At 38.9% G+C, this 27,701-nt stretch overlaps 1 protein-coding gene across 1 annotated transcript; it reads left to right on the top strand.

The window, feature by feature from the left end:
- Nucleotides 1-140: 140 nt before the first annotated feature.
- Nucleotides 141-27,481, top strand: LOC149307334 (centrosomal protein of 152 kDa-like). The gene is made up of 13 exons (XM_089538306.1): nucleotides 141-227; nucleotides 7,009-7,100; nucleotides 7,286-7,355; nucleotides 10,430-10,762; nucleotides 12,029-12,194; nucleotides 14,086-14,226; nucleotides 15,238-15,377; nucleotides 16,564-16,764; nucleotides 17,918-18,065; nucleotides 19,432-19,523; nucleotides 22,585-22,741; nucleotides 24,451-24,649; nucleotides 27,433-27,481. Exons 1-11 carry the CDS (start codon nucleotides 141-143, stop codon nucleotides 22,672-22,674), a joined length of 1,560 nt encoding a protein of 519 aa, XP_089394432.1. The 3' UTR covers nucleotides 22,675-22,741; nucleotides 24,451-24,649; nucleotides 27,433-27,481.
- The last annotated feature ends 220 nt before the right edge of the window (nucleotides 27,482-27,701 follow it).

The raw sequence follows: 27,701 nt of genomic DNA, 5'->3' as shown, positions 1-27,701 counted from the left end.
GAGCACGGCTTTGCTGGTTTTTTAGGTTTAATGGAATGTCTTCTCTTTCAGCACAGTTTTATTTATGGTATTAATTGTAGATAAAATGGTACGCTTCTTATTTCTCCCTGGTAGAAAAACACGAAGCAACGTTCCTGAAAATGTCGCTTGACTTTGACAGCGCAGCTTTACAGATGCAACATGAAGATGAAGAATATGACCAAGAGGACTACGTTAGGGAGCAAGAGGTAAAAATTAAGACTCAGCTTCATTTCATGTTTTAAAACCTTTCCCCTCCTTTTTTCTTAAACTCCAGCCCCATACAGACAGGCCAAAATAAAGCTGCTTCGGGCCACTTTGGAGGTATGCTGTTTAAATGGTGCATGCGTCCTAAGGGTCAGGAAACCACGCCAAAACCATGCTTCAGTCCTAAGGACTGGAGTGTGGTTTTGCCACTGCTTCCGGACTCTTAGGATGCACGCATCATTTAAACAGCATACTTCCAATGTGATCCAAAGCAGCTTTATTTGGGCCTGTCTCTATGGGCCCTGAGATAGGTGATTCAGTCACTACTAAAGGCCACCCTGCAAATGAATCTCAAGCTGGAAGGTTTACGGTTAAAATGAGGCTGACGTTGCATGTCATTTGCACAGCTATAATTTCAGGTCCAGTTTGTGGACTTCGTGAATTCATTTTGTGACTTTTAACATTTTAAAATGTTACTTCGGTTAAATCTCAAGAAATCTTAATATAGGTCCAAAACACACTGCAGAAATAGTCCAGTTTGAGACTGCTTTAACTTCCCTGGCTCAGTGCTAGGGAATTCTGGGAACTGTAGTTTTGTGAGTCATTTAGCCTTCTCTGTCAGAGAGCTCTGGTGCCACAATTAATTACAATTCACAGGATCCCTAGAACTATGCTAGGGCAGTTAAAGTAGTCTCAAACTGGATCATTGCTGCAGTGCGTTTTGGACCATAGTTGCTTCAGTTTACCTTTGCTGTGTTCTCAACTTTTCATCCACATATATATTGTGATGAGACAAACCATGGTAAACCTCAGGGTTTGTACTCTCCTCCCACCTTTCAGCATATAAAGAGAAGACTGAAGCTTTGTCTTCGAGTTATTAACTGTAATATGCTATATTATCCAAACCTAGCAAAGTGTTCTTCATCTTAACTCAGTTTTGTTTGAAGCAATGTAATAGGAAGTTGATTAGTTTCAACAAGCCATAGTTAAGACCTAACCTTACTTGAAAAATTGTCATAGCTCATTATTACACTGAATCATATTTGAAGTGAAAGCTGAGAATCTCTGCATGGCAACATTGATGGAGGGGGAGCCGAGTGCTGACTGGTTTGTTCTCATCATGATATATTTTTTTAACAAGATCTTTTTATAGTGCACATAGCTTTTTATATTCCTTCAAAAATGCTTTCTAGAGTCTGTTTTGCATTTTTAATTGCATTTAACGTAACGAATCAAAAAACAATTACACAGTGGTTTATCTCCATCCTAGGGAGAGGTGACTAGGGGAGAGGCCCAGGGAACTGTACTGGGCTCTATGCTCTTCAACAAATTTATCAATGACTTGGATGAAGGAATAGAGGGCATGCTGATTAAATTTGCAAATGATACCAAACTTGGGGGGGGGGGGTTGCAAATTCCCCAGGGGACAGGATTAAGATTCAAAATGATCTTGATAGATTAGACGGCTGGGCTAAAGGTAACAATGCATTTCAACAGGGAGTAGTGTAAGACCCTACACCTAGGCAGAAAATATGAATGCAGAGATATAGGATGAGAGAAGCCTGGCTAGACAGCAGTTCATGTGAAAGGGATCGAGGAGTCCTAGGAGTCCAGAAGTTGAACATGAGTTAGCAGTGTGATGCGGTAGCCAAGAAAGCCAATGTGATTCTTGGTTGCGTCAATAGGACTATAGTGTCTAGATCAGTGATGACAGGAATTGCTTACTATGAAGATTTGTATGTGAGATGTTCTAAGGCAGTGGTGACACATACCATATATACTCGTGTATAAGTCGAAAAATTTATTCTACAAAATTGTCCCAAAAAACCTGTGTTGACTTATACATGAGTCAATACAGTAACAAGATGGCAGGGAGAGCGATCGTTCGCTCCCAAAGCTTCTTTCTAGCCCCGTTGCCTCCGGAGGGGGCAGTTGAACTGGGAAGATGCAGGAGGAGGAGCAGGACATCTTTTACACCCATAGTTACATGCCTTTCAGTTTTACCCTCAACTTATCCATGGCTCATAGAAATCCAGAATTTTGGCCCCAAAACCTACATGTGTTCACCTATACATGATTATATACGGTAGTACAGTGTTGGGACTGCATTTGGACCCCAAGACCATTTTTATGCCCCCTCTCCCAACCAGTGTGGCATAGTGGTTTAAGCGTTGGAGTACCACTCTGGAGATGAGGATTTGATTCCCAGCTTGGTCATGAAGATTTTAGATTGTAAGCCTGAGGGCAGGGAACCATCTGTTATCCCCTCTGTTGTAAGCCGCCTGGATTCCCAGTGATTGGGCGGCATATAAATAAATAAATCCTATGAAACCCACTGGGTGACCTTGGGTTTTTTTGTACAAACCAGAGGCTTTTGTGTTTTAAAATTTTGTAAGTGTGCCACAATTATATGAATGAAGTGTTTGATATTGCTGAAACAGAAAAATAAATTTAAATTTGATGTGGAAAGAAGTATTGTCCATATTTCAATCCTTCTCTGAATTGCTACATCTCTAGAAATTTTACTTACTGTATCTACTTCAGACCCAAAGAGCAACTTTTGATTGAGCCTCTGAATTTTCGGTACACTCATTGGATGCTTTGACTGTTTTCTCTTTGGTTGTTCAGTGCTTTTTCCTTTGCTTTCTGAAGCAGTTTGCTGTGTTTCCCAACTGGCTACCTGTTTGAGAAATGCTTTTCACTAACATTGGGAATGCTATCATAACAATTTACTTGGTGTGTGGCGGGTTTCATCTACTGGCACTTTGTAACACATGTATCAGTGAGGCTTATTGAACAGCTCATATTTCTAAACAGTATCTTAAGCTTGCTGTGCAGGTTTTTTGTGATACAGCATATATAGAGTGCAATCGTATGGACAAGTACTGGAAGAAAGCCTCACTAAGCACAATGAGAGTTGCATCTGGATAAAGATGAATAAGTCTTTCACTGTTCTCTGCATGTGGGACAGAATAATCTTGGAGCCTGGTATGAATTTGTCATGAATGTTTGGAGCAGATGACTTGGCAATTGTGTGCCTTTAGCCCCAAGTAATTATGGTAATTATGGTGATGTTTTTGGACACTTGTCCAGTATGAACAGTATGTCTATAACCAACTCACCCACAGCTTAGTCTCTTTAATAATTCCATTTTAGAATCACATCTTCAGAAATATTCACATCTCTATGAGCTTGGAAATGCTATGACTGTCCCAGTTTGGAGATGGTAGTCACCATTTCTTCCAGGAACCATCTGGAACAGCTAATGCTGTTGTCTTGGGAAAAGAGATTTCTAGTGACATCATAATCTTCTGAGTCTCTCATGATGTCACTCAAGCAGCTCCTTACTATGTAGCTACTTTCAAAATAAGACTTTCAAATAAAATACCTCTGTCATGTGTCAAATTTCAGGCTTACGTGCATGTTGGGGCTAGCTGTTGTAACAGAATTGTGTATTATATTGCCTTTTACCTGGAGCTTTAAGGAATATGGGTGCATCTCTGTGAAGAGAGAATATCTGATATTCTGTGCAGCATTTCAGTATGTGCTTTTTGTAAGTTGAGATTTGTTCTGTGATGGAAAGGATAGTGTCAGCTGCAATATGGTTTCCTGCTGGATTATATCACTAAGCAGGTACACACGGCTACAGTAGGATCGGCTAGATTAGAATTCTGTTCTTTCTGACCTTGAGCTTTATTGCATAGTTTACTGTAGACACACGTCTGCAACCTGACACCAGAAGTAATTCTCCAGCCCTCCTTCACCAGCCTCCCAAGTGCCAATCCTGGTAAAGAAAAAACACCTCCAGCTAGATAGAGAATATGAAAGGGAGGGGGTGTAAAAAGGCTTTGTAAGAAGGAGCTGCTTTTGTCAAAGGATTTGCTAACTGAGGCATGCCTGAAATTTCTTCCTAATTCATACTAATATTGGTAAATTTATGTTTGGACTTAGACACATCATGCTGTGAGTGGACTGATATGATGACTGAACACTTTTTGGTATGTTCTTCATCCCCAGTTCTAAAACCAGCATGTTGGGAAGAAGAGGTTTAGGCTAGAATTTCTCTCCCTGCTGTGTTTTTCTTTGGGTGTATGCATGCATGTGTGTTTTTAAAAATTATTTGCAGCATAATGGGGTGCATCTCACACCTGCGTTAACTACCTGATGCAAAATAGGTCTGTGTTATTTTGTGTGACATGTAGAGATCAGCTTCAGTTACTGGATAAGAGGAACAATACTTTTCCTTTTAATGTCTCTCCTCTTTCTCTCTTGCCCTGCATCAAAAACTCAGTCTGTGCCTTAATCACGGAGCTGGTTGCTAGACTCTAGAGCCTTCTGCTCCCATGTTCTTTCTTCCTACTTTGGTCTCCTTGCATCTGTCTAAGAAACACTGATGCAAATTGCTGACCTATCCTCCTTTCTTCTATTTTTGTCCCAATAAAAAAAGAATACATGGTGAAAAAAACCTTGTAGAATTCAATAGCTAAGCATGGCAGTATGTCTTTGTTTTTCCTAAATCATGGCTGCTTCCACACTGCAGAAATGAAGCAGTTTGACACCACTTTAACTGCCATGACTCAATGCTATGTAATTCTGGGGTTTGTAGTTTTGTGAAATATTTAGCCTTCCCTGGCAGAGATCTTTGGTGCCCCACCAGACTACAAATCCTTAATTCAAATTCTATAGCATTGCATCATGGCATAAATTGCATAAATTTACAGCGCTTTATAAATAAAGGTTAATAATAATAATAATAATAATAATAATAATAATAATGGCAGTTAAACTGGTATCAAACTGCTTCATTTCTGCAGTGTGGCAGCAGCCCATGTGATGCTTTACTAGATATTCTAAAGATTTGGTAATGTGTTGTGTTTTAGGCCTAGTTTTCATAAGAATAAAAGGAGTTGATGTTGTAGAACTTAGGAAGTCTAAGAACTTTAAGATGGCAATAATGCTTATACTGGTATCTGTAGCTGGCTTGCCGAAAAACAAGTACAATTTTGCTAATGATTTTGGTGCAATATTGCACCCCTTTTGTGCCTCTTTTGGAATATAGTAACCACTTCACCCTAAATGAAAGAGTTTATTTCTGTCATTTGCTTGTCCTTGTTGTAGGTTGTTGCTTCTGCTCTAATTAACAAAATATGTATAGCCTTTGTTAATTTGGAAAAAAACCAACACAAGTTTGGGTGCCAAGTTCCGATGCAATACTTGCTTATATTGTTGTGTACAGTTTTCTAGTAACCTTGTGAGAAAAAGAAAATGTACTGCACAGATGTATCACTTGAGATCCATTCTATGTACCAAAACTTTTCTGAAGGTTTAGAAGAACAGGTACACTCTATTCAGGATTCCTTGCTCCAAGTAAGTACAGACAGTTTATTTTATTTTAGCTTCTGGAAAGTAACTTGCACAAAGTGAGTGGATGAAATGAAAAGCATTTGGGTGGTTAGGTGATCTGGGAGTGATACTATATATATATATATATATATGTATGTATGTATATGTATATATATTTATATTGCCACTGGCAAATACAAAGCAAAACATAAAATCTTTGTCCTGAAGAAACATAGATGATATATCCACACTGTTTTCTGTAGCTAAAAATGTAATGTCTAAAAGAAATGCCGCACGCTAACTGTCCAGTGTTAGCTGAAAAACTGAGTGTCATGTTAGTGACATCTGCTCCAATTTTAAAGGATTATTATAGGATTTATATCTCATCCCAAGTTACTGCAATCTCTGTTGCATGCCAGGATAACATCATGATCAGTGGTAGAATTCAAAGATATAGCTGTGTTAGTCTGTAAAATCAGTTAGCGCTGTTAGTCTGAAAGGTGCTACAAGATCTCTACATCATGATCAGTGTTTACAGCATTTCCCTATTGGTATGCAGCCCTGGTTAATATTTGGATGGGAGACTGCCGACCAATACTAGGTGATGTAGGCTATATTTCAGAGGTAGGGACTGTCAAAACCACCTCTGAGTATTCCTTGCCTAAGAAAATCCTATGAAATTTGTGGGGTTGCAATAAGTCAGTAGGCGACTTGAATGCACCTAGACATATGCATGCAGGTTAAACAGTACTGCACTAATAGAAGCCTTTCCTCTGGGTCTTTTGGACTCCTGTCTTCTGGGAGTTGAGAAGAGTTACAGGGTATGTTTGTGTAAGATCGAATGTAGTAGTTGTTGTTGTAACCTTCTGTTCTTGAAGAAGGGCCAGGTGGAATGCTGGGTGGAAGTAGGGGCAGGTGAAATACTGAGAGGAAATTTTGTGTGGGTAAGATTTGGGTTTGTCTGTTACTCCTGATGTTCTTCAAATGTAAACTAGAGACCATTACTTTAAGGGCAACTTTAAGTCTCATGATCAGTTTTACATATGAATTTCATGCTGGTCAAGCTGATCAGTTTTCATCTTGCCAGCTATGCCTCAGTAGTAGCAATAAAAACCTGTCTCTCATGTGTGCGCTAGTTATGTGTTATACCAACTCCCATAAATGTATATGTTGCTACACTGGCTACCTGTCTGTCCGCCTATGTTACCTGCAGGAAGAAATACTGTTTTTGCAGAAATGTTAATAAGATAGCAGGGAAAAACAGCACCTGCACTATTATGACAGCTATATTGTGGTGCTATGGATTCTTCAAAAATCTTGTGTGATTTGTCCACACATAACTGAAATTCTGTTTTTAAAAAACTATTCTGGTACATATAGAAGTCTAAATACTGTATTAATAGTATTTCATATTCATGTAGCTGTTATGTCCTATTTCAGTTGCAACAGCTGTTGACAGATCTTCCCCATGATATGCTAGAAGATAGTGGAGATCACCTCTCTGATTATAGTGCCCCTGAGGACCATGAACGGTAAGAACCTTCATTTTCTTTATTCTTTGGAAAGTACTGCAGCTCTAAAACTACACACAAAGTAACTATGTTCAATGTTAACTTCCTAAGAAAGAAGCCTATCTTATTTAGCTAACTCCATATATGTCACAATCATGCTATAAATATTAACATGATTTCTAAACATTCTTTTATATTCTCTGTAGAGTAAATGAACATTGGGACCAAAATGCCAACCAATGGGATGATCATCCAGTTGCAACAAATACACAAAGTGTAAGAATCAAATGTCTGTTTAATTTTTGAAAATCTTTTTTTGTTATAAATTTGCAAGATAGATACAAGTAGTTAATATTGGCCTATCTTGGAAAATCTTGACTAATTCATATTTAGCAAAATCCAATGCATTCTGTTAAAAAACATAGAGATATGTCAGGGAAACGTTAGGTCATTGCTTCAAGTTGCTGCATTTCTCTGTTTGCTAAGGAAGAAGGAGCATCTCTCTCATTGCCTGTTTCTGTTGTTCATATATTTTAATTGGTCACACAGCAATTAAATACAGCACACCTTTATTCAGCACTACAGTTCCATACCAGAGACTTCATTATTAGAACTAAATAACAAGAATTAACATTGTCTAATTAAACTACACATGCATTCAATTTCACGGCAGACTCAATTCTTATTCATTAAAATTAATAAACACATTTTCTCCTCTCATTCCAATACCACCCCTTCTTTGTTCTTTGTCTGATGTTTCTTACGGGAACAACCTTGAACAGGCTTGACTCGTGCTTTCCTTTCCTAGAGATTTATCTCACCTCCTATGGCTAAAATCATCATGTTTCTGCAATAACTGTTTTACTGCTACATAACCCATCACTTAACCTTCCCAGTGTTTTATGGCACAACAGTTGTATGTGCAACTCTTGACATTCAATTATTTCCTCTACCCTTAAACACTGCAACCAAAAGCAGTAATATAAACTTGTGATATAATAACATGACTTGACTATACCTTATGCAACAGATACTCAACAAAGGAAGAGTATCACTCTCCCATATTAACCAGGGGCAGGTTTCTTAAAAGACTTTGCATGAAACTTTGTCACCAGTTCGGAGGCTTATACATTATGGCTATGCACCCATTTGCTTTGAGAAAACGGGAAATGCTTCCATTCAATGAAATACTGAAATTTCCTTTTTGTATTTTAGAGCCCAGGCTTTTTTTTTCACTTCAAAATGTTATTTACCACAGGAATGGGGTGAGTTTTGGCTTGCTGTTTGAGTAAGCTGGAATGAAAAATGAGATGTAAATATTTATATGTTTTGGGTAGTTCTAATTCTGTCAGTACATCATAGAATTATACAGTTGGAAGAGATCATCTAGTCCAATCCTCTGCCATGCAGGAATAAAGAATCAAAGCACTCCTGACAGATGGCTATCCAGCCTCTGTTTAAAAAACTCAATACAAGGAGACTCCACTTCACTCCGAGGGAGTGTGTTATACTGTTGAACGGCTCTTACTGTCAGAAAATTCTTCCTGATGTTGAGCTGGAATCTCTTTTCCTGTAATTTGAACCCATTGCTCCGGGTCCTATTCTCTGCAGCAGCAGAAAACAAGCATGCTCCAGCCTCAATATAACACCCCTTCAAATATTTATCATATAACCACTTAACTTTCTCTTCTCCAGGCTAAACATACCCAACTCCCTATGTCTATCCTCATAGGGCATGGTTTCCAGCCCCTTCACCATTTTGGTAGATGATAGATGAAGGGAATTCTGTGGATGTAGCATATCTTGATTTCACTAAGGCCTTCAACCAGTTCCCCCATGATATTCCTGTACACAAGCTAGTAAAATGTGGGCTAGACAATGCACCTGTTAGGTGGAATTGCAACTTGTTGACTGGCTGAACCCAAAGGGTGCTCACAATGGCTCCTCTTCATCCTAGAGAGAAGTAATTAGTGGTTCTGCCCTAGGTCCAGAGCTATTCAACATCTTTATCAATGACTTGGGGTGATAAAATGGAGGACATGTTTATGAAATTTGCAGATGGCACCAAATTATTGCTTGCTAATGTCCCAGAAAACAGGATCAGAATTCAAAATGATCTTAACAGATTAGAGATTTGGGCCAAAACTAACAAAATAAATTCCAACAGAGAGAAATACAAGGTACTACACTTAGGCAGGAAAAAAAATTGAAAGGAACAGATATAACATTGGTGACACAGGATTTGACAACAGTACATGTGAAAGGGATCTGTGACTCTTAGTAGACCACAAGCTAAACATGAGTCAACAATATGATGCTGCAGCTTTAAAAGCCATTATGATCATAGTCTGCATCAACATCCAACTTTTTAAATGGCTAACATCCCCATTTTTCTTCAGCAACAACTCTATTGCCCCCACAACTATTTATAATGCTAGGTCTACTGTTTGTGTAGCAGCCAGCTGGCCAGTGTTTTCTACCTCAGTCATGCCCAGTTTACCTCCATGTGCAAATGTAGGAGCAGCAGCAGCCACTGCACTCAGGGGGGCAGGTACCACTCTGTTCTGCATTAGACAGACCTTATCTTCAATACTGTACCCAATTCTGGTCATCACAATTCAAGAGGGATATTGACAAGCTGGAGCATGTCCAGAGGAGGGTGACCAAAATGGTGAAATGTCTAGAAGCCATGCCCTATAAGGAGCAGCTTAGGGAACTTGGTATGTTTAACTTGGAGAAGAGAAGGTTAAGCGGTGATATTATAGCCATGTTTTAATATTTGAAGTGATATCCTATGAGAATAAAGTAAGCTTGTTTTCTGCAGCTCCAGCAACTAAATGAAAAAAATAATCCACCTACAGGTTAGGAAGAACTTCTTGAAGTAAGAGCAATGGAACTTTCTATCTCTGAGTGTAGTAAAGTCTCTTTCTTTGGAGGTTTTTAAACAGAGGTTGAATGGACCTCTGTCTGAAGTGCTTTGATTACGCATTACTGCATGGTAGGAGTTGGACTGGATGACCTTTGTGATTTCTCCCAGTTCTGTGATTCTATGAAAAACTTGCCTAAATAAAAAGAATTTTGCTTCCTGGAAAAGAGAGAGAGCAGAGAGTAGGTTAACTCATACTCCCATGGGGGAGAGTAACACACTATGGCAGAGGCCACCAAGGAATGTGCTTCTAAATGTAGTGAGACTTAAAGAGACCCTTCTTTCACAGATCCTGAAATATGGGCAAGCTCATATGGAGAGGTTTGGTCTTTCCATTAGTTTCAGATCCTTTATCAATTATAATGTCATTCAGACTGGGCCTTCGGTGACACACACATTATTACCTGACTTTCATACTTTGCAGGATTACGAACAGGGTCCAAATGTATATGGTGACAACTTTCTGTATGATCAAGGAAATATCCAAGGTGAAATACATGCCAGAGACTGGTCTGACCATCGCAATGAAAATGAAGATAAAAACATGTATGAGATTTCTGGCAGAATCAGTGAAGATGGGTCTGATGATGTGTATCTCAGAGAAGATGGGTATAAAGCTTCTAGCCATTACCAACAAACCAATGCATATCATTTTCCAGAAAACGTAAGACTGTATACAAATGGTCAACAACAAGAATTCAGTAACCAGCACAGCAAAATTGCAAACTTGGTTGATGCTAAGAAGGAACACTTGAAGGTTTGTGGATTAGTTTGTTATCTCTTGTCCCGCTACTGTTCCTTGCCCTATGTTGTAATAACTGGTATTCTAAGCAGAGTATAAAGTGGAATTGCATCCTCAAGATTTGATATTTATAACTTTTGAATAAGAATTCAGCCCATTTGGGGAAGGGGTATGTCTGAACGAGTCCTAAAATCCTGTATGTTGGGTCTAAGGCCTGATTGTTTAGAAAGATGGAATGTCTAGAAATTATTTTCAAGTTAAGTGTTTCCAGATTAAATCTCTGATGTGCTCCTTGTACTGCGTTTTGAGTATTTGAATACTGACATTGCAGTTCAAATTACACGTGTGTTAAACTAGATTGGAAGCATGAATGTGCTTATATGTATTCACAGTTTCCTTTAAAGCAGGGATGGAAAGTGTGGCTTTTCAGGTGTTGTTGGACTGCGAGGTCCATCATCCCTCACCTTTGGCTATTCTTCTTAGGATTGCTGGGTGTTATTCTTCCACAAGTGAACACATGCGCCCCATTCGTATTTTGAAACAGTACTACTCAAAGTGTAGGGCCCATATATCCTAAATGCTCCAGAGCCTTTCTGATCTTGGAAGCTAAACAGGGTCAGCCCTGATCAGTACTTGGATGGAAGGCTGCCAACCAATAACAGGTACTGTTGGCTATATTTCAGAGGAAGGAACTGAGAAAACCACCCCTGAATATATCTTACCTAAGAAAACCCTATGAAATTCATGGGATCACCATAAGTTGGCAGGCAACTTGAAGGCATACTCTCTCTCTCTCTCTCAAAGTGGTGCTTCCTGGACTGGTGCTAGTCCCAGAACCATTGGCTGTTGTTCCCAGGAGATTTTACAGAAAAGAAAGAAACAATTGTAGCCAATGACCACAAAAAGCTACTGGTCCATGGCATATTGGAGAAAAAATCACCAACCCCCTGCATTAGATAGCTTGAGAAACCTTGCTTTAAAATACACATAGGTGTAAAGGGGAAAGGTTCGGGGATCTGCTCAGTTGTATTAAAGAGAAGTGTGACTAGGATTTGTTCCTCTTATACAGAATCATAAAATCATAGGAAAGGGTCACAACGGCCATCTCGTCTAATCCCCTTCCTTTCAGGAATACACAGTTAAAGCATTCCTAAAAGTTACCCATCCAACCTCTGTGATTACACATTTTTTTTAACTTGGGCACTGAATGCCTTTAAACAATATAAGAATTGTTTCATTCTAGTGTTTATTCAGTCTTATGCATTTATGTTACAATTGCAGTTTGGCACTTCAGAAGGAACTACCAAGCAACCTATGGAGCCTTACAAAGTAATATATAAGCCATATGAGAATAACATTCAGCAGCCAGGTTCTGTTTCTCCAGATGCACCAAGAAGAAACGAAGTGTTTGAAGAAATGCAGCAAGAATTTCTGGGTACTGGTGAGAGTAAGTGTCCAACCTTGATTTTGAGAACAAATTTGATGCTTTTTAATTGACCCAAAAAACCTGGCTTGACTTATTCACAGGTCAGTACTGACTTTAATGCTTATCAAAAAAGGAACTATACCCTTCTCTGAATAGAGTGGCAAAAGGTGAGAGCTTAGTCTGTCCTGGCAGCACCTAAAAGAAGCACTGACCCCTCTCTACTCTCTCTGCCATGACACCACTTCTGACCTTTTTAAAACCCTTGGTGGGAAAATGGCAGTGGTGGCAGCTCTTTGGTGGTTCCCCTCAAAGAAGCACCAACAGGAATTGGGCTTTGAAAGATTTGAATAAGACACTTGTGTATGTTTGTCAGCTTTTTCAGGTTAAAATAAAAATAAAATTAGACAAAGTGAATCACATTAGCGTTGAAGACTAATCACTGCTAACATGGGGGGGGGGGGGGGAAGCAGATGGGACAATTGCCACGGGACTGCCATGAAACTAGATGCCACATTCCCGAGGGCGTCTGCTACCATGGTCTTGGACAGTCCATGAAAAGGAGAAGTAAGAAACCACTCCTTTTGCGTCTTTAATTCCTTCCTCAACTATCCAGCCTTTAGGGTGAGCGAAAATAGTTATGCCTGCTGGAATTTTGTGACTTCTTTATCATTATTTTCCTTTCCTTTGTTCTTTACTCCCTTTGTTTCATTCCCCCAGGTTTTACCCTTGACTTATCCATGGGTCATATCAAAATCTATAATTTTGTTCCCAAAACCTGCCTTTCATTGACATGAGGTCAATTTATAATCGAGTATATACAATATCTCTGTCCGCCAGTAATAATATTTGGGCAACGCCAAGTTCTGTTGCAGTATGGGTAAAAATTACCCAGCTATAGCCAAAACAATGTACATTGCAGAGTATAAAAACAAAACCCCCCAGTTATTAACATTAGCAGAGCACTGGCCACTTTTCACACTTAAAAAGAAAACAATCATACAGTTGATTCATCCAAAGTTCCTAGAGGCTTTTGTATTCAGTTATAATATATATGCATTATAATACAGCATCCACCCATGCACACACACACACACATATACACACACAGCTCTCTGACTTATAATCAACTTCAAAGTCTGTTTCATAGCTCCAAACTTAATCCACACACAGAGCAATCAAACACACTGCTGCTTCAACCCATAACTCTCAACCAGCTGAACAAGTTGTCAACTCTCAATTGTCACCTGTCAATCAGAATATTTTTCTGTTGTTTAAAGACATATTACACCTACAACCTCTTACCTGCCAATCAAGTGGTAAGTAGAATTTGGTATGGGGAGCAACCAGTTCTGTAGCTTACCCAGAGTTCTGCATCATGATTAAGCAAAGGGTTCTAGGGCAGGGACCTCAATGTATTAACCCACGAAGATTAAAAAAAAAATCATTTATTTGAAGCCTCATGTCCAGACTGTAGTAATTGATATTTAAATAGATATGACAGTGTCGTTTTCACTTAATTGTTTAAACTGTTATAGTGAGATAGTTGAAGTGCTAAGCAGTAGAATTACAGTATTGTTGTCACAGGTGTTTTTGGGTATTGGATAGGAGGAGCTATGTAAAATGGTATAGGGAACCCTTCGCCCTTCAGATGTTCGGGACTGTGCTTCTTCATAATTCATTGCCATTTCGTCCAAAACTAGGGAAGGTCTACAAGTTTCCTACTTCCTTTTCTGTTTAACAAACGAAAACACAAAATTCAAGATATAGCTGACAGGATTTATAGTAAAGTTCATTAATTCTGCTGAGATATATTTATTTCCTTCAAGAATGCTATTTTGTGGCTTGATTTATGTAAGTTGAGAATACCATGCACATTCTGATTCCTGACATTTGAAACTATCTGTATTGACAGATTCTTCTGAAAACATGCAGATTCTACAACTTCAGATTATTAATAAAGCAAAAGAACGAAAACTGGAGGAACTTAACAAACAGCTGGAAGATAGAGCACAGCAGATTAGATATCTGTCTCATCAGCTTGCTATTGTGAAAGGTAAATGCCAATCTTGGAGGTAAGGTTTGCAGAGGGTGAGTTGCATCCATTTGGAGGCTCATTGGAAGTAAAAGATGAAAATGGGGAAGATGTGAGTTTTTTTCTTGTTCTGAGGTAGGATGGGAGTATCAATACTTCAGTTAACTGGAGTAAAGTATGGCATGCTTGCAGTAATTGAAAAGCCACATATCTGTCTCCCACCCACCACCAAGTTCTAGACAGTTTGTAACCCTCTTTATAGTTGCCAAAAAACTAGTTAATATGTAATTCAAGTACTAGGGTAGCCAAATAAGATGGGTTATCTGGTAATATCCATGCCCAGTGCTTCCATGGGCATTGTTCCATAGAGTGTACACATATATCTATTGTGAGTTGCTTTCTTGGCTCAAAAGGTGACATTGATTTGGGTGTGGGTGTGTATATAAATGTTAATTGAACACTATTGGCTATTTTCCGTCTGGTAGCCATGATATTAATATCCATGATCTATCATCTCTCTTAGATGATAGAAGACTGAGAAGTTTACGTTAAACAAAATCATGGAACTTTGCTAATAAAACAAATAGAAGTGAGCCAATAGAAGTTTATTAAGAAAAATAAACAAGGAGCCAAACTATTGGCTTTCATTTCTGTTTTTAAAATATTTTTATATATTTTAATGCTTATATACCTGGGTTTGGAAACACATTATGTCTGCCTTCTTCCTCTGATATTCACTGCATTTGTAGTGTTTGTCACATTTCTTGTGATTTAGAGCTTGCTGTATTTAATGTTATTGTTGGCCTCAGATCTACTTTAACCTTGGCTGGCACTACTTGGTTATTACATTGAAGTCTCAGGTTGAATCTGAAGCAGATGCCATTCAGAATTAGCTTTGTCATTTCTCTTTTTTGATCGATGAAAATATCAAACAAATGTTGGTGTTTTAATCTTTTCTTGGCCAAAGATATTTTGCAGTTTTTGAAAAAATGATGTATTGCAGTGGTATAAATATGTCTTTATTTTGTACAGATGAAAAGGATGGCATGTGTCTCAGTCTTCAGGAAAGTCAAAAAAACTATCAGAATGGCAAGGAAATAGAAATTCAACTTGAAGGCCAAATAAAAGCACTCAAAACCCAAATTCAAACACTAACTACCAACGAGGAGCAGGTAGATTAACAAGTTTATTTCTTTTCATTTTTAAAAATTCTGTTGATGTTCACATCATAACATATTTGCAACTGCTTGTGAAGGAACACTTAGGGTGAAGTGTGAGTTGAAACATAATTGTACTTGACATGAACACAACATATGATTTAGGTAAAAACCCTGAGGTGTCAGGCTGTGGATAATAGGGCTCTGTTTCCCCACTCTGCCCATTTCCACCCAAGCATATACACATACATACATTCCCATCTCCTCTACCCATCAAAGGGATAAGGTAATAAGCCTGCTCGGGATATAAAAGAAGACATCACACTATCTGTTTGCTATTGCAGCAATGCGGTGGGACACTGCTTTTCTAGAATTCTTCAGTTCTCTCCCCAACTCCATCCCAGTTCCCAGCTATGATAAGTCCATAGTGCTCTTGGGATCTAACTGTAGATAATGAGAAGAAGTCATGTTACAGCGCTTCAGTTTTCTTTCCTTCCTTCCCTGGTTTTCAGCAATTTTGAAGTGCTTATGAGATATTTGTGATGGTAGCTTGAAGTGGCTGAGATTGGTACATGGCAGCCTGACATTATTATTGGTTACTTACACTCTTCAAACCCACTACTCCAGGTCCTGAGCATGATAGGGAACATCACACAGATCAGTTCTATTGCACTGAAATGCATGCATGCTGAGCAGATGGAAGTGGAGCTGCCTTTTTTAAATTTAGTAATGCAGTTCACTTTACTTTTGATGCATAAAGAAAGTGTAATGATACCATAGGATAGACGGTTATTGGCCTGCAGATGTTCTTGGGCTGCCACTCTCATCAGCGCTTGACAGCATAGCCAATTGTGGGGATTGCTGGAAGTTGTAATCCAGAAACATCTGAAGAGTCAGAGTTGTCCACCCCTTCACTTTCCTCTGTTGGCACATGTGGGGTAGTACCTGTTCAGCAGCATTTTCTCCCAGGACATGTGTAAAACTGTAATAAAGACTTGATTGATAAAGAATGGTTGATTGTTGTACTAGTACATCAGCTCAAATTCTACAAGCATAGATGTTTTTCTCTTTTTTACTGGATGTTTAGAATGGGTTTCTTTGTGGAATTTTATCTTGATTTACATTGATGATGGCTTGTGTCAAAGGAAGTCACAGAATCATTTTGATATGGTATAACTAATGCATGTGGTGTTTTTGGTAGCTGATCAAAAAAGCCAAAATAGCAGAAGTTGCTATGGAAAGCATGCAGCAGCAGCTCTTGGAACTTCGGCGGTCTGATGCTCTTCAGCGTGCAAGAGAGCAGCACGAGGCTGTTGTCGCAGCACTCAAACAGAAATATGAAGAACAAGTCATGTCTCTGCAGCAGAAACTTGATGCTAGCCATGTAGCACTGCAAGAGCAGGTCAGACTCTGTTGTTTGTAGAAGCAAATATATCAAAAAGAGTAGTTGTGAATGTTGGCTTGGAAGTAAGTTCCAGTATGACCAATGGAATTTATACCTAGATAGTGTTGTATAGGAATTTGGGGGACTGTAGTTGTGGATCAGATGCGACATGTTTACAGATCCTGGCATTGTAAGGTCTTAGTCGTACTTGTGCAGATAATGTCAATTTATAGATATATAAATGGTTTCCTTGCAATATTGGACAATCCACCACTTGAAATGAGCCAGGTGACAATATAGAACTAATACATGGTTTAGCATTCTTTCATTTGCCTGAGAAACATACAACTAGATTTTTATTTAAGTTAATAGAACTATTTTCTGAGTTTTCAAGTCATGTAAAACAATAAAGATAATTTTTTGCTACTGAAGACTTCCTTTATTGAACCCTGCCAAATTTAGTATTAACTTGCTTAGAGAGGTCTCAACCTTAGTTTTATAAATTAGGAGTGGAATCTAGTGATAAATCGCTAGGTGATTTGTAGTATATTGGCAAGGATTTTTGATTCCCTTCTCTTCCTTTTATCTAAATAGTACTGCTGAAGTACTTTTGGTACTCAAGTACAAATTCCTGGGCTCAGAATTTTTAATTGTAATTGTAGGCCTTCTGCCTGAGGTTTCCACTAGTGGATCTCTGATGTAAAGTAAAAATATTCAGTAAATACCAGAAATGATAATATTGGACCATGGTTTATTGAACAAAATTAAAGTGAGCCATGCAGTTGTCTCCTTGTAACAATCTCTCTTTCCTTTGAATTACAATCAAATCTTGATTAGGAGGGAGCTCTTAAATCATGGTTTTCTGCTTTGGATGTCATGAAGAACTGTGGTTTAAGCAAGTCAAGATAGTCTTGTCAAACAGAAATGCAGAAGGGGAAGGTGAGCAAACCACAGATGCATGGCTTGCTCCTGAACCAATTAACCATACCTTATTGGATTGTGAAATGTTGGCATCTGAATTGCATCAAAATGTTATTTTGTATATTTATATTTTTAAAAATCCCAATGTTACAGAAGGAGAAAAAAAAGAAGTATGCTTTTCTTGTAATCTTTAACTTTATTGGGATGGCCATGTATGCTACATGCCAGATAACACAGTATATCTTATCAGACAGAACTTTGCTGCCATCTAAAGGAACACGTGAAACAACTTGAAAGAACTCTTGAAGAAAGCAAATTAGAAAAAAATGAAATGATTAGTCGGCTCTCAAGAAGCCTAGAAGAAAGTCAAAATCAATGTGCAAATCTCCTACAGACAGGTATGTCCTCTTGGCCTTATTTTTGTCAGTAAATCCTAAAATGAGAAACTCCAGAAATTTAAATAAGCATTTGCGTGAAGTCTTGAAGTGGTGTTTAAATGGTCATGATGGAGGTGCAGTTATCTGGCAAGTGGGTCAATTGCTTTGAGTACCAGATATTTTATACAAAAGGATTTACATCAGATTTTTTCTTAGATTGGCAGAAGAAGCACTTGGACTAGAAATCTGGTATACCTAAGTGAAAAGTGGCTTCTTGTGAGGATGGAAAGTTGTAAGAGAGGAAAACTATAAATTAAGTTTGTATAATAAAAGTAAATAAGTGTGACAGGCAATCCTTAAGTGACATTCTCCCTGCCAAATCTAGACTGAAAAATATTCCTGCTGGCTAAAGAAATCTTGTGAAACGCTTCTGCAAGAGTCATTAAATTTGCAACTGTACACACAAAGACATTTTGTTCCTTTAAAAAGGTTCTTTTTTTTAAACTTCAGTCTATTACCAAGTCGGCCTTGTTCCTCTTGTTGTCTGGCATGGTTTCACAGTTTCCGTTAGCTTAAAGGAAAGCAAATATTAGACACATTATAGTTACTCATCATTATTTTCATTTTGAAGAGAAGGAAAACCCCTAAAATAAATCTACATCAGTCTGAAGTGCTGGAAAAGTTGCTCTTTTAAATGGTGAGCTTGAATATCTTCCATTAAAATTTAGCCACATTGTCAATACTTTCTTCTAGGTAACTAACATTTTAGTACATTTTTAAAGGACAATTGGAAATGCTACCTCAGTAAAAAGAAGGAAGTAGGAGGGGGAAAAAAAGGAAATGCAGTGGCACCTTTAAGCTTTTGTTTTTTAAGCACAAGTTTTTGTTGATAGAAACCTACTTATTTGGATGCGGAGAGCCAGTGTAGCACTGTAGTTTGAGTGTTGTACTACAACTCTGGAGACCAGGATTTGATTTCTGCTAAGCCATGAAACCTGCTGTATGATCTTAGGCAAGTCAGACTCTCTCAGCCTCAGGGGAAAGCAATGGCAAACCTCATTTGAACAAATCAAATCAAGCAAAACAAATTGTCAAGAAAACTCATTATAGGGTTACCATAAGTTTGAAATGACTTGAAAGCACACAACAACAACAACAACAACCTGCTGGGTTTATAGCTACACAAACTCATGCTAAAATAATAATAAAAAAGTCTTAAAGGTGCCACCACATTTATTTATTTTCCCCCCTTCCCTTCTGCTTTATTTTGCAAGAGACTAACATGGCTACTTCTTTTCAGACTGCCTTACGAAAGGTCACTTGGGTTTTTTCTCTTTAACAATTCTTATGTGATTTTTAAAAAGTAATTTCAGTTATTTCTCTCCAGGCTGGGTAAAGGAAACAAATCAGTTACGTATGCAGCTTCAACAAGCTCAGTCTGCCCACTTAATAAGTACTGAAATGAACAAGGCTCTGCAGGTTTGTTTATTTTCCTCTTGAAATATTGTAAAAGATTTGCTTGGACTAGTACAAAAGTGATAGAAGAATTTCCAAAAGAAAAGTGCCTACAGTAAAGAATGTTGTTTTTATATGCCTTCCAAATTGTTTCCAACTTATGTTGTCCCTATTATGGCATTTTCTTGGCATGATTTGTTCAGAGGAGGATTGCCTTTGCCACCTTTTCAGGCTGAGAAAGTGTGACATGCCCAAGATCACCCAGTTGGCTTCTGTGGCTGAGTGGGAATTTGTAGTTGTAGTCCGACTTTCAAACCACTACAGCAGGCTGGTAAAGAATATGACTCTGAATTTATAAGATGCATATTCCACTTTTCTACATGTGTGCCATCAAGTCCCCTGTCAATTTAAGGCAATCTCATGAATTTTTATTAGGCAAGGAATACTCGGAGGTGGTTTGCCTATTCCTTCCTCTGAAATATCACCTACATCATCTGGAATTTGGTGGTGGTCTCCCATCAAAGTACTAACTGGGGCTGATCCTGCTTAGTTTGCGAGATCACCCTTTAGACTGTTTATCCCCACCCCTTATCTTTTTAAAAAGAGAAACAATGTTTTTACTTATAAAGGCTGTCCAGCAAGTTCATTGTGGAAGTGAAATGTGAGGCCACTTTAAAATGTCATTTAAATTTATGTAACAGAGAAAAAGGCACAATTCACCTTGACAGCCACTAGCTCTCTATATAGTTCTGGGAGCTTGGCTAGTAGGCAAGGCCATATGGGGTGGTGAAAGAGGCAGCATAAGGGGAGCTTGGGTCAGTTGAGTTAAACTTCCCCAGCCCCAGATAATGTTTTCGGAGAGTTCGTTTGGTCACGGTTGCGGGTCTGTTGGGATAAGTGTCAGAACTAGTTCAACTCTAACCCCAGACTCAGTAAATCAGGCTTCTGTGGATGATCAGCAAGCTTTTAATTCCTGAAGTTACAGAGATGCAGCTAGTCGGGCGTCCTGGACAGAACTGAAACCTAAGTACACATACATCAAACATTAGTCTATCATTAGCTCCACTTTACAAAATTGGTAGACTCAATCATTTCACGATTCTAAAAATAGTTGGTCTTCTTTAGTTGTTTTTAGTTCTTTCCCAGGCCAGCATTGCCTAGTTGTTCTAACTGTTGCAGCAGTTGATAACAGAGCCCTGAACAAGCCGAAAAGGAAAAACACCCCTATGCGTTTCTTTACCAAGAATTCAGCAAAGCCCAATTACCGTATTCAACCCCCCTCTTTAAAACTGCCTATGTAGTCTATGTAGTTAATATATTTAAAATATATAAAAGCACACATTTTATTAGCTCTATAACCATTAATCCAACTAACAACAAATCTGCATCCCCCCCCAAGATAACACAAACCAGTTTTCACACACAATATCAGCTAGCAGGAACAATGTATCATATTATGAATCTATAGCTATTTATAACACTATATATCAAAAGCATAAATATGTCCACCAACCTAACAGCAGTCCTACACAATACATCAGACTACCAAGTTTGTATCAAATGTATATCAGTTAGCACATATATCATATAAAATATATATTAGTTAAGTCACCTGATGTAAACTATTATATCCTTTTCATCCCACAGCATATTCATATAAAGCAAAACCTCCAAGTAAGGCATCATGACATAATGTCATACCTTCCTGTTGAAACCATGCATATCAGAATATCATACATCACAGTTAGATCAAATACATGATAAGATCCCCCAGCACAGGATTAGCCCAATCCTGATAGCAAGGCTGTTTGGTTGGTGTGAGCTGGGTGAAGTCTTGCTTACTTCTATGCTCTACTGTTTTCTCTACATTACTTGTATGCTCTACATTGGCACTAGCAAGATTTAAGGCATACTTAACAGTCATTCGTCTGACTCCATTTTCTTGAGTTCCAGAAATCATATTACTGTTGTCTCTGAGAGGTCATCCCTAAAAGCTTACATGTAATACTGTGTCATACTTTGATTCTTTCAAGAATCTACTTGTTATAACATCTGTCACCCTGAAATTATTCCATAATTAATTTTAAGACATTTTTAAGTAGCCCTCACAGAGCAAGCTACAGTTGAATAACTTCTCTGAAAGGGCAATTTCAAGAAGCTTGACATGCGTTTCTGTTTTGACTACCGTATATGTTTCCCATAATCTACATGCTTTCAGATGAGTTATCTGTTTCCCAGGCATAACAGCAAATAATCTTGTTATTATTTAAGGTTATAACCAATTTAATGTGGCACGAGTTTCTCTCAGCTAGAGTTCACTTCATCTGATCCATGTATTCAAAGTGCATATTTATAGTGACCCATTCATAGTGTTTATGTTAACATTGTATAGAAATTATTAATTATACAAACTGGCAAATGTGAGCAAATATTTCCCAATAAAGAGTCACTGTATATTTGTCGTAAACAGAAGCATAAAGATTCAACTCTGATGGCACTTGATCCTGCTTCATTGTTGAAATGAAGAAAATGTGTGGATCTGTTCAGTGGTATGAGAAATCCCAGTGGTGTCCAGTGTGGGAATAGTTAAATAAATGTTTAAGAGATAAAGAAAATTCATAACTGTACATCCAGCTGTTATTAGTTCATATGCCTAAGAGATAATGTCAGAAGTTACATTTAGAAGTTTGCATTCTGACTACAGTTGCCCCCTCCGTTTTCGCGGACCTGGAATCTGCGTCCCTCAGAAATACACGAGAGGCAAATGGAGGGCGACACACTGGGTTGCGCACCTGAGGCACGTGTGCGGCAGCGCATGCAGGAGCATGCTGCCATTGCAGTCAGTAGAGGGACTCCAATATTGGTGGTTTTCTGTTTTTGCAGGGTGTGTGGTCCAGCATGGCTCACCTGTGAAAATGGAGAGGCGGCTGTACTTGTGTGTATGTGCCTTCAAGTCATCTATTGACTTATGGTGACTCAATAAATGTAGGATAATTCTGTTATCAGCCTAGCCACTGGTATCAGTAGATTTATATTATTAGGTTGTGCTGGATTTGCTTATCCCTCTCTAATTTCTACATTTTAGGAAGAGCTAAAGGAACAAAAAGAAGAAATTTTTTATATGAATCTGCAGCAAAACATGGTGTGTTTCTCAGTAACCCACATGAAGGATTGAATGAAATGTCTGATTCTTATGTTGATTTGGGTATTAAAAAGATCAACAAGAAAACAAGGCTGCACAGGTATGGAATGAAAACTTTTCTGATTTTTTTACAAGAATTAAACAGTGAAATGTTGCTCAAATCATATCATATATGCCCCCATTATACATTAGCTGTTCCAGTAAAACTGTTGTTGTGTTATACGGCTAACTGTAATGCCATTTTTTAAAATCCTATTTTTACATGGGGCTTACTCTCGTCTTGCATTTAAGGGACTGATCTGGCTAACGTGCATAGTGTTAGCAATGCTATAGGACCAGGTGTTTCCAGTTCATTTTCTGAATACCTAAAATCCGCTCCATGATATGATACATTTTTTTTCAGATTTGCACTAAGATTTACACAGATACACTAAGTAGCATTCACTTAAATATATGTAAAAAAAATAAAGCCATAATTAAAACGTGAAAATAAGAACACTGGGAAAATGAGACATCAGAAAGCAAGTAATAACCATGAATTATTTCAGTGGTAGAGAGTGCTCCAGACTGCTGGTCTGCTTAAATGTGCTCTTCAGTAGCTTCTGAAAAACTAACAGAGAAGTAGTAAATGAGGAGATTATTTTTTATTATGATTGCAGTGTCGATTGATAAAATATGAGTTATGGTAAGGAGTTAAAATGTTGATCACAGTTCAGCTCTACAAGACAAGTTGAAATTTAGTGGACCTTGCAAGTTGGCATGCAAACTCTCCACTTGTAGTTTTGACATGGAGTAAGCTGCTGTCTTAAGCTATTTAAACGTGACATATAAATCAACCTCATGTTTAAGTTGAGGGCAGGTTTGGGGGCCAAAATTATGGACTTATATTTGAACTTTGGAGAAGCTGAGGATAAAACATTGGGGTCCAGCATAGGGTTTCTTAGATTTATAGCAGCTCTTTGGCATTTCTCCACTGTGCCAAACAGAGGTTGATTCTCTGCCATGTCAGAGAAATGTGAAAGAGTCACTGTCAATGCCTTTTTTCTTCCCAGGCATTGTAAAAGGCTACTTGAGACAGTAGAAGAGATTGATCTTATTTTTTAAAGGTTCCTCTGGGACAAACTATGACAAGAGCTCCCCACCCATAATAAAGACCTTTAGCTAACCCTGTGATGCAGCAGTTCAAAAAACCAATGGGATTCTAGGCTGCCACAAGAGAGATATAGTGTCTAGATCAAGGGAAGTAATAGTGCCACTGTATTCTGCTTTGGTCAGGCCTCACCTGGAATAATGTGTCGAATTCTGGGCACCGCAGTTTAAAACTGAGAAGCCGGAGCGTGTCCAGAGGAGGGTGACAAAAATGGTGAAAGGTCTGGAAACCATGCCCTATGCGGAGAGACATAGGGAGCTGGGTATATTTAGCTTGGAGAAGAGACGGTTAAGAGGTCATATGATAGCCTGTTTAAATATTTGAAGGATAGAGCATGCTTGTTTTCTACTGCTTCAGAGCAATGGATTCAAACTACAGGAAAAGAGATTCCATCTCAACATTAGGAGGAACGTCCTGACAGTAAAGGCTGTTCAACAGTGGAACACACTCCCTTGGAGTGTAGTGGAGTCTCCTTCTTTGGAGGTCTTTAAACAGAGGCTGGATGGCCATCTGTCAGGGGTGCTTTGATTGTGAGTTTCTGCATGACAGAATGGAGTTGGACTGGATGGCTCTTGTTGCCTCTTTCAACTCTATGATGCTATGATTCTTTGATTCCATGAAACTAATTTCTCCCTCCTGACTTAAAAAAACCTCAACAGTCCTACAGAGCATAAAGAAGCAGACAGAGGACTTTCTAAAGATGAGATCATCTTAGAGTTAAAGGATGAAATGGAACGTTTGCTGAGAAGTAACAAATCGAAGAGGAACCGAGTTTCTCAGTTGCAAAATGAGCTTGAAGATTGCCAGAGGACAATAGATGAGTTGAAGCAGCAGCTGGTGAAAACAAATGTTCATGAGGTTTGTTTGTTTTTCATATGTTTAGAAACATAGATGTTATTTCCTCCACCTTGCTACAACTGAAGAGGCTTTTTTTGTGTGTGTGCCTTCAAGTGACTTGTCACCTTTCGACTTATGCTGGTCATATGGGTTTTCTTAGGCAAGGAATACTTAGAGATGGTTTTGTTAGTTCTTTCCTCTGAATGTAGCCTTTAGGATACAGTTGGCCCTCACAACCACAGATGCAGCAAACCATAGTTCGAAAATATTCACACACACAAAAATTTCTAAACAGCAAACCTGGATTTTGCCATTTTATATAAGGGATGCCATTTTACTACACTATTGTATATAATGGGCTTGAGCATCCACCGGGGGTCCTGGAACCAAACTCTAGCGGATACTGAGGATTTGCTGTTCAACACCATCTGCAAAATTGTGTGAGTTCTACCCTTGATATAAACAGACACTCATGATAACATAACTTCAGAATTTCTAGTGAGGTGCTGTTCATTCTGCCCCTTGTGGAGCTAGTATCCATAATATGCTGTGGGTTTCTATGGCCAAAGCATTGCCTGTGGGAAGCCCACAAGTAGGACATGGTGTGCAACAGCACCAGTGCCACCTTTACCTCATCTGTATTCTTCAGCAACAAACATAACAGAATCATACTTGTTCTGGCTGGTACAGTCAGCCCTCCTTATCCATGGATTTTTTTATCTACAGATTCAAGCATACACAGCTTGAAAATATTCCAAAACAGTATAAATTCCAAATAGCAAACCTTGATTTTCCATTTTATATATGGTACACCATTTTGCTTGGCCATTATATTTAATGGGACGTGAGCATCCACAGGTTTTGTTACTCAAGGGGGATCCTGGAACCAAACCACAGCAGATAACAAGGTCCCACCGTATATCTCCCTTTAGCTAAATAAGAAAAAGGTACCTAGTATATACAGCCAGCTTGGTGTGATAGTTTGAGCGCTGAACTGAGTGACCTTGGGCAGATCACACTGTCATAGCCTCAGAAGAAGGCAAAGGCAAACCTCCTCTGAACATACTTTGCCAAGAAAATACCATGATACCTTGAGATTCCCATATGTTTGAAGCAACTTGAAAGCACACAACAATAACCTAGCATATAGGATATTGAAGTGGATATAAAATAATCCAAATCCACAGTGCTGCAGTTCAGGCCTTTTTCTGTAGTTGTGCTCTCTGGGGCAGCAGAGGATGTATTATTGCTCTCTTCTGTGTTTGAAGACTGCTATCATGTTTCTGAGAATGAATGTGCTGTAGTGGTTTGAGTGTTAGACTAGGACTCCTAATATGGTATAGGAGGAGGTCATTGAGGTGGGGTGACACAATGAGTTTAATGCACTGCATTACACCAACCCTAATGATTCCACTGTGACCTACTTGCTTCACCCTAGTATGTATAGCTTTGGGATATACAGTTTTATATTTTAGCTTGCCTGTCTGCCACATATTAAGTTGGATCTAGCATAAATAGCAATCAAGGTTGGAATGGGAGGAAATTCCAGTTGAGATTCTGGCAAGCTGCCCTGAACCCCATCTTGGGAGAAAAGCAAGATATCAATTCAGTAAATAAACGGACCAATTTTATAGCCTCTTGAGTTGCATGAAAAATCAAACAAAAAAAAGTGTGTGTGTGTGTGTGTGCCTTCAGCAACTGATCTTCAGCCAAAGCATGTGTTCATTGCGCATAAATTAAGAAACATTATGCAAAGGGATCTTGTAAGCACCTTTGAGATTAAGAAAGAAGCATGAGCTTTTGTAGACTTGAGTCTTGAAGAAGTAGGCTCAAGTCTACAAAACCTGCAGCTCCTTTTGCACACTGATTTTCCAGACTAACGCAGCTAGGTCTTTGACGTAAGAGCATGTCTTTGCGCATGTACTGAATGACTTTCCTTCACTATTGAGAAAATGCAAGCTCCGTCTCTTTGTCTCTACTTTAAACTAGAAGAATGGCTTTAGGGGATGAAAGTAATTATGCCTGAGTCAGCTTGAGCTCTAGTAGTTTTCATTTCAGAAATAAAGCCCTGCCCTGAAATATTCTGCACACAGGAGGGGTTTTTCAATGGTGCGTGTGTCGAGACAACCTTTTAGCTCGGTTCAGGTTGTTTAAACCCTTGACATGTCTTCCATCTTCAACGCAATTCTTCATCGTTCCCAAACTTCCCTTGCTCTTTCCTGTAAGATGTTCTTCCCAGCAGGTCTTCTACTGGACCCACCTTTCTTACATCTTCATCTGGGCTTTGTTAATAGTCCATGGTCCGAATTTCTGGAAGTGGTTTGTGGTGCCTGGGTTTCTGTTTCTCTTAGAGAAGATCCTTGGGTCGGCCTTGTCTCACACCGGAGGGCTGTCCATCGTGGAAGTCAACCTCTTGCCCTCAAAAGTTTGTTCGTCAAAGAATGGGACCAAAAGAAACGCAGATAAACTGTGATGGATAACATGAACAAAAAAGTGGGGTCCTTTGATGGAAAAGCAAAGAACGTCTAGAGCAGTGGTTCCCAAACTTTGGTCCTCCAGACGTTTTGGACTTCAGCTTCCTGACTGTTAGATTTGTGGGAGTTAAACTCCAAAACAGATTTTGTAGTTTAACTCCAAAGTTTAGGAACCGCTGATTTAGAGAAAAGGGGAAGAAAGAGGAAATTTTATTTTGGGAAAGCCATCCGAAGTGTTTGTATGTAGGGAGCGGGTGGAACCAATCCTAATGTCTTTGGCGATGCCAAACCAAAGGTATTTGACATAAGCTGTCTGTCCTTCTTGTGCAGGTGAGTCACCTGGTGATTCAGAGGCCTCCCTTTTTCCACTACAAGCCTGGTGACTGTATCTAAACATCCCTGCCATAGCCAAATACGAGTGGCATCCCTTCACCATCAGTAGCGCTCCGGAGCAAAGAGGTAAGCGGCCGTCCAGAAAGCAGCCGGGACTTTGGTCTGAATGCCCAGGAAGCCTGGAAAAGCCAGTTGCCCATTCCTGCCGTGTGCCACACCAAGGTTATGGATGGGACAGCTCAGGGGTCAGTGGATACCCTTGCAAG

This window comes from Sceloporus occidentalis, unplaced genomic scaffold (genome assembly GCF_023333645.1).
Source record: "Sceloporus occidentalis isolate IW3139 unplaced genomic scaffold, rSceOcc1.0.p SCAF_9, whole genome shotgun sequence".
Classification (NCBI taxonomy): domain Eukaryota; kingdom Metazoa; phylum Chordata; class Lepidosauria; order Squamata; family Phrynosomatidae; genus Sceloporus; species Sceloporus occidentalis.
This window is presented reverse-complemented; position numbering and strand designations above follow the sequence as displayed.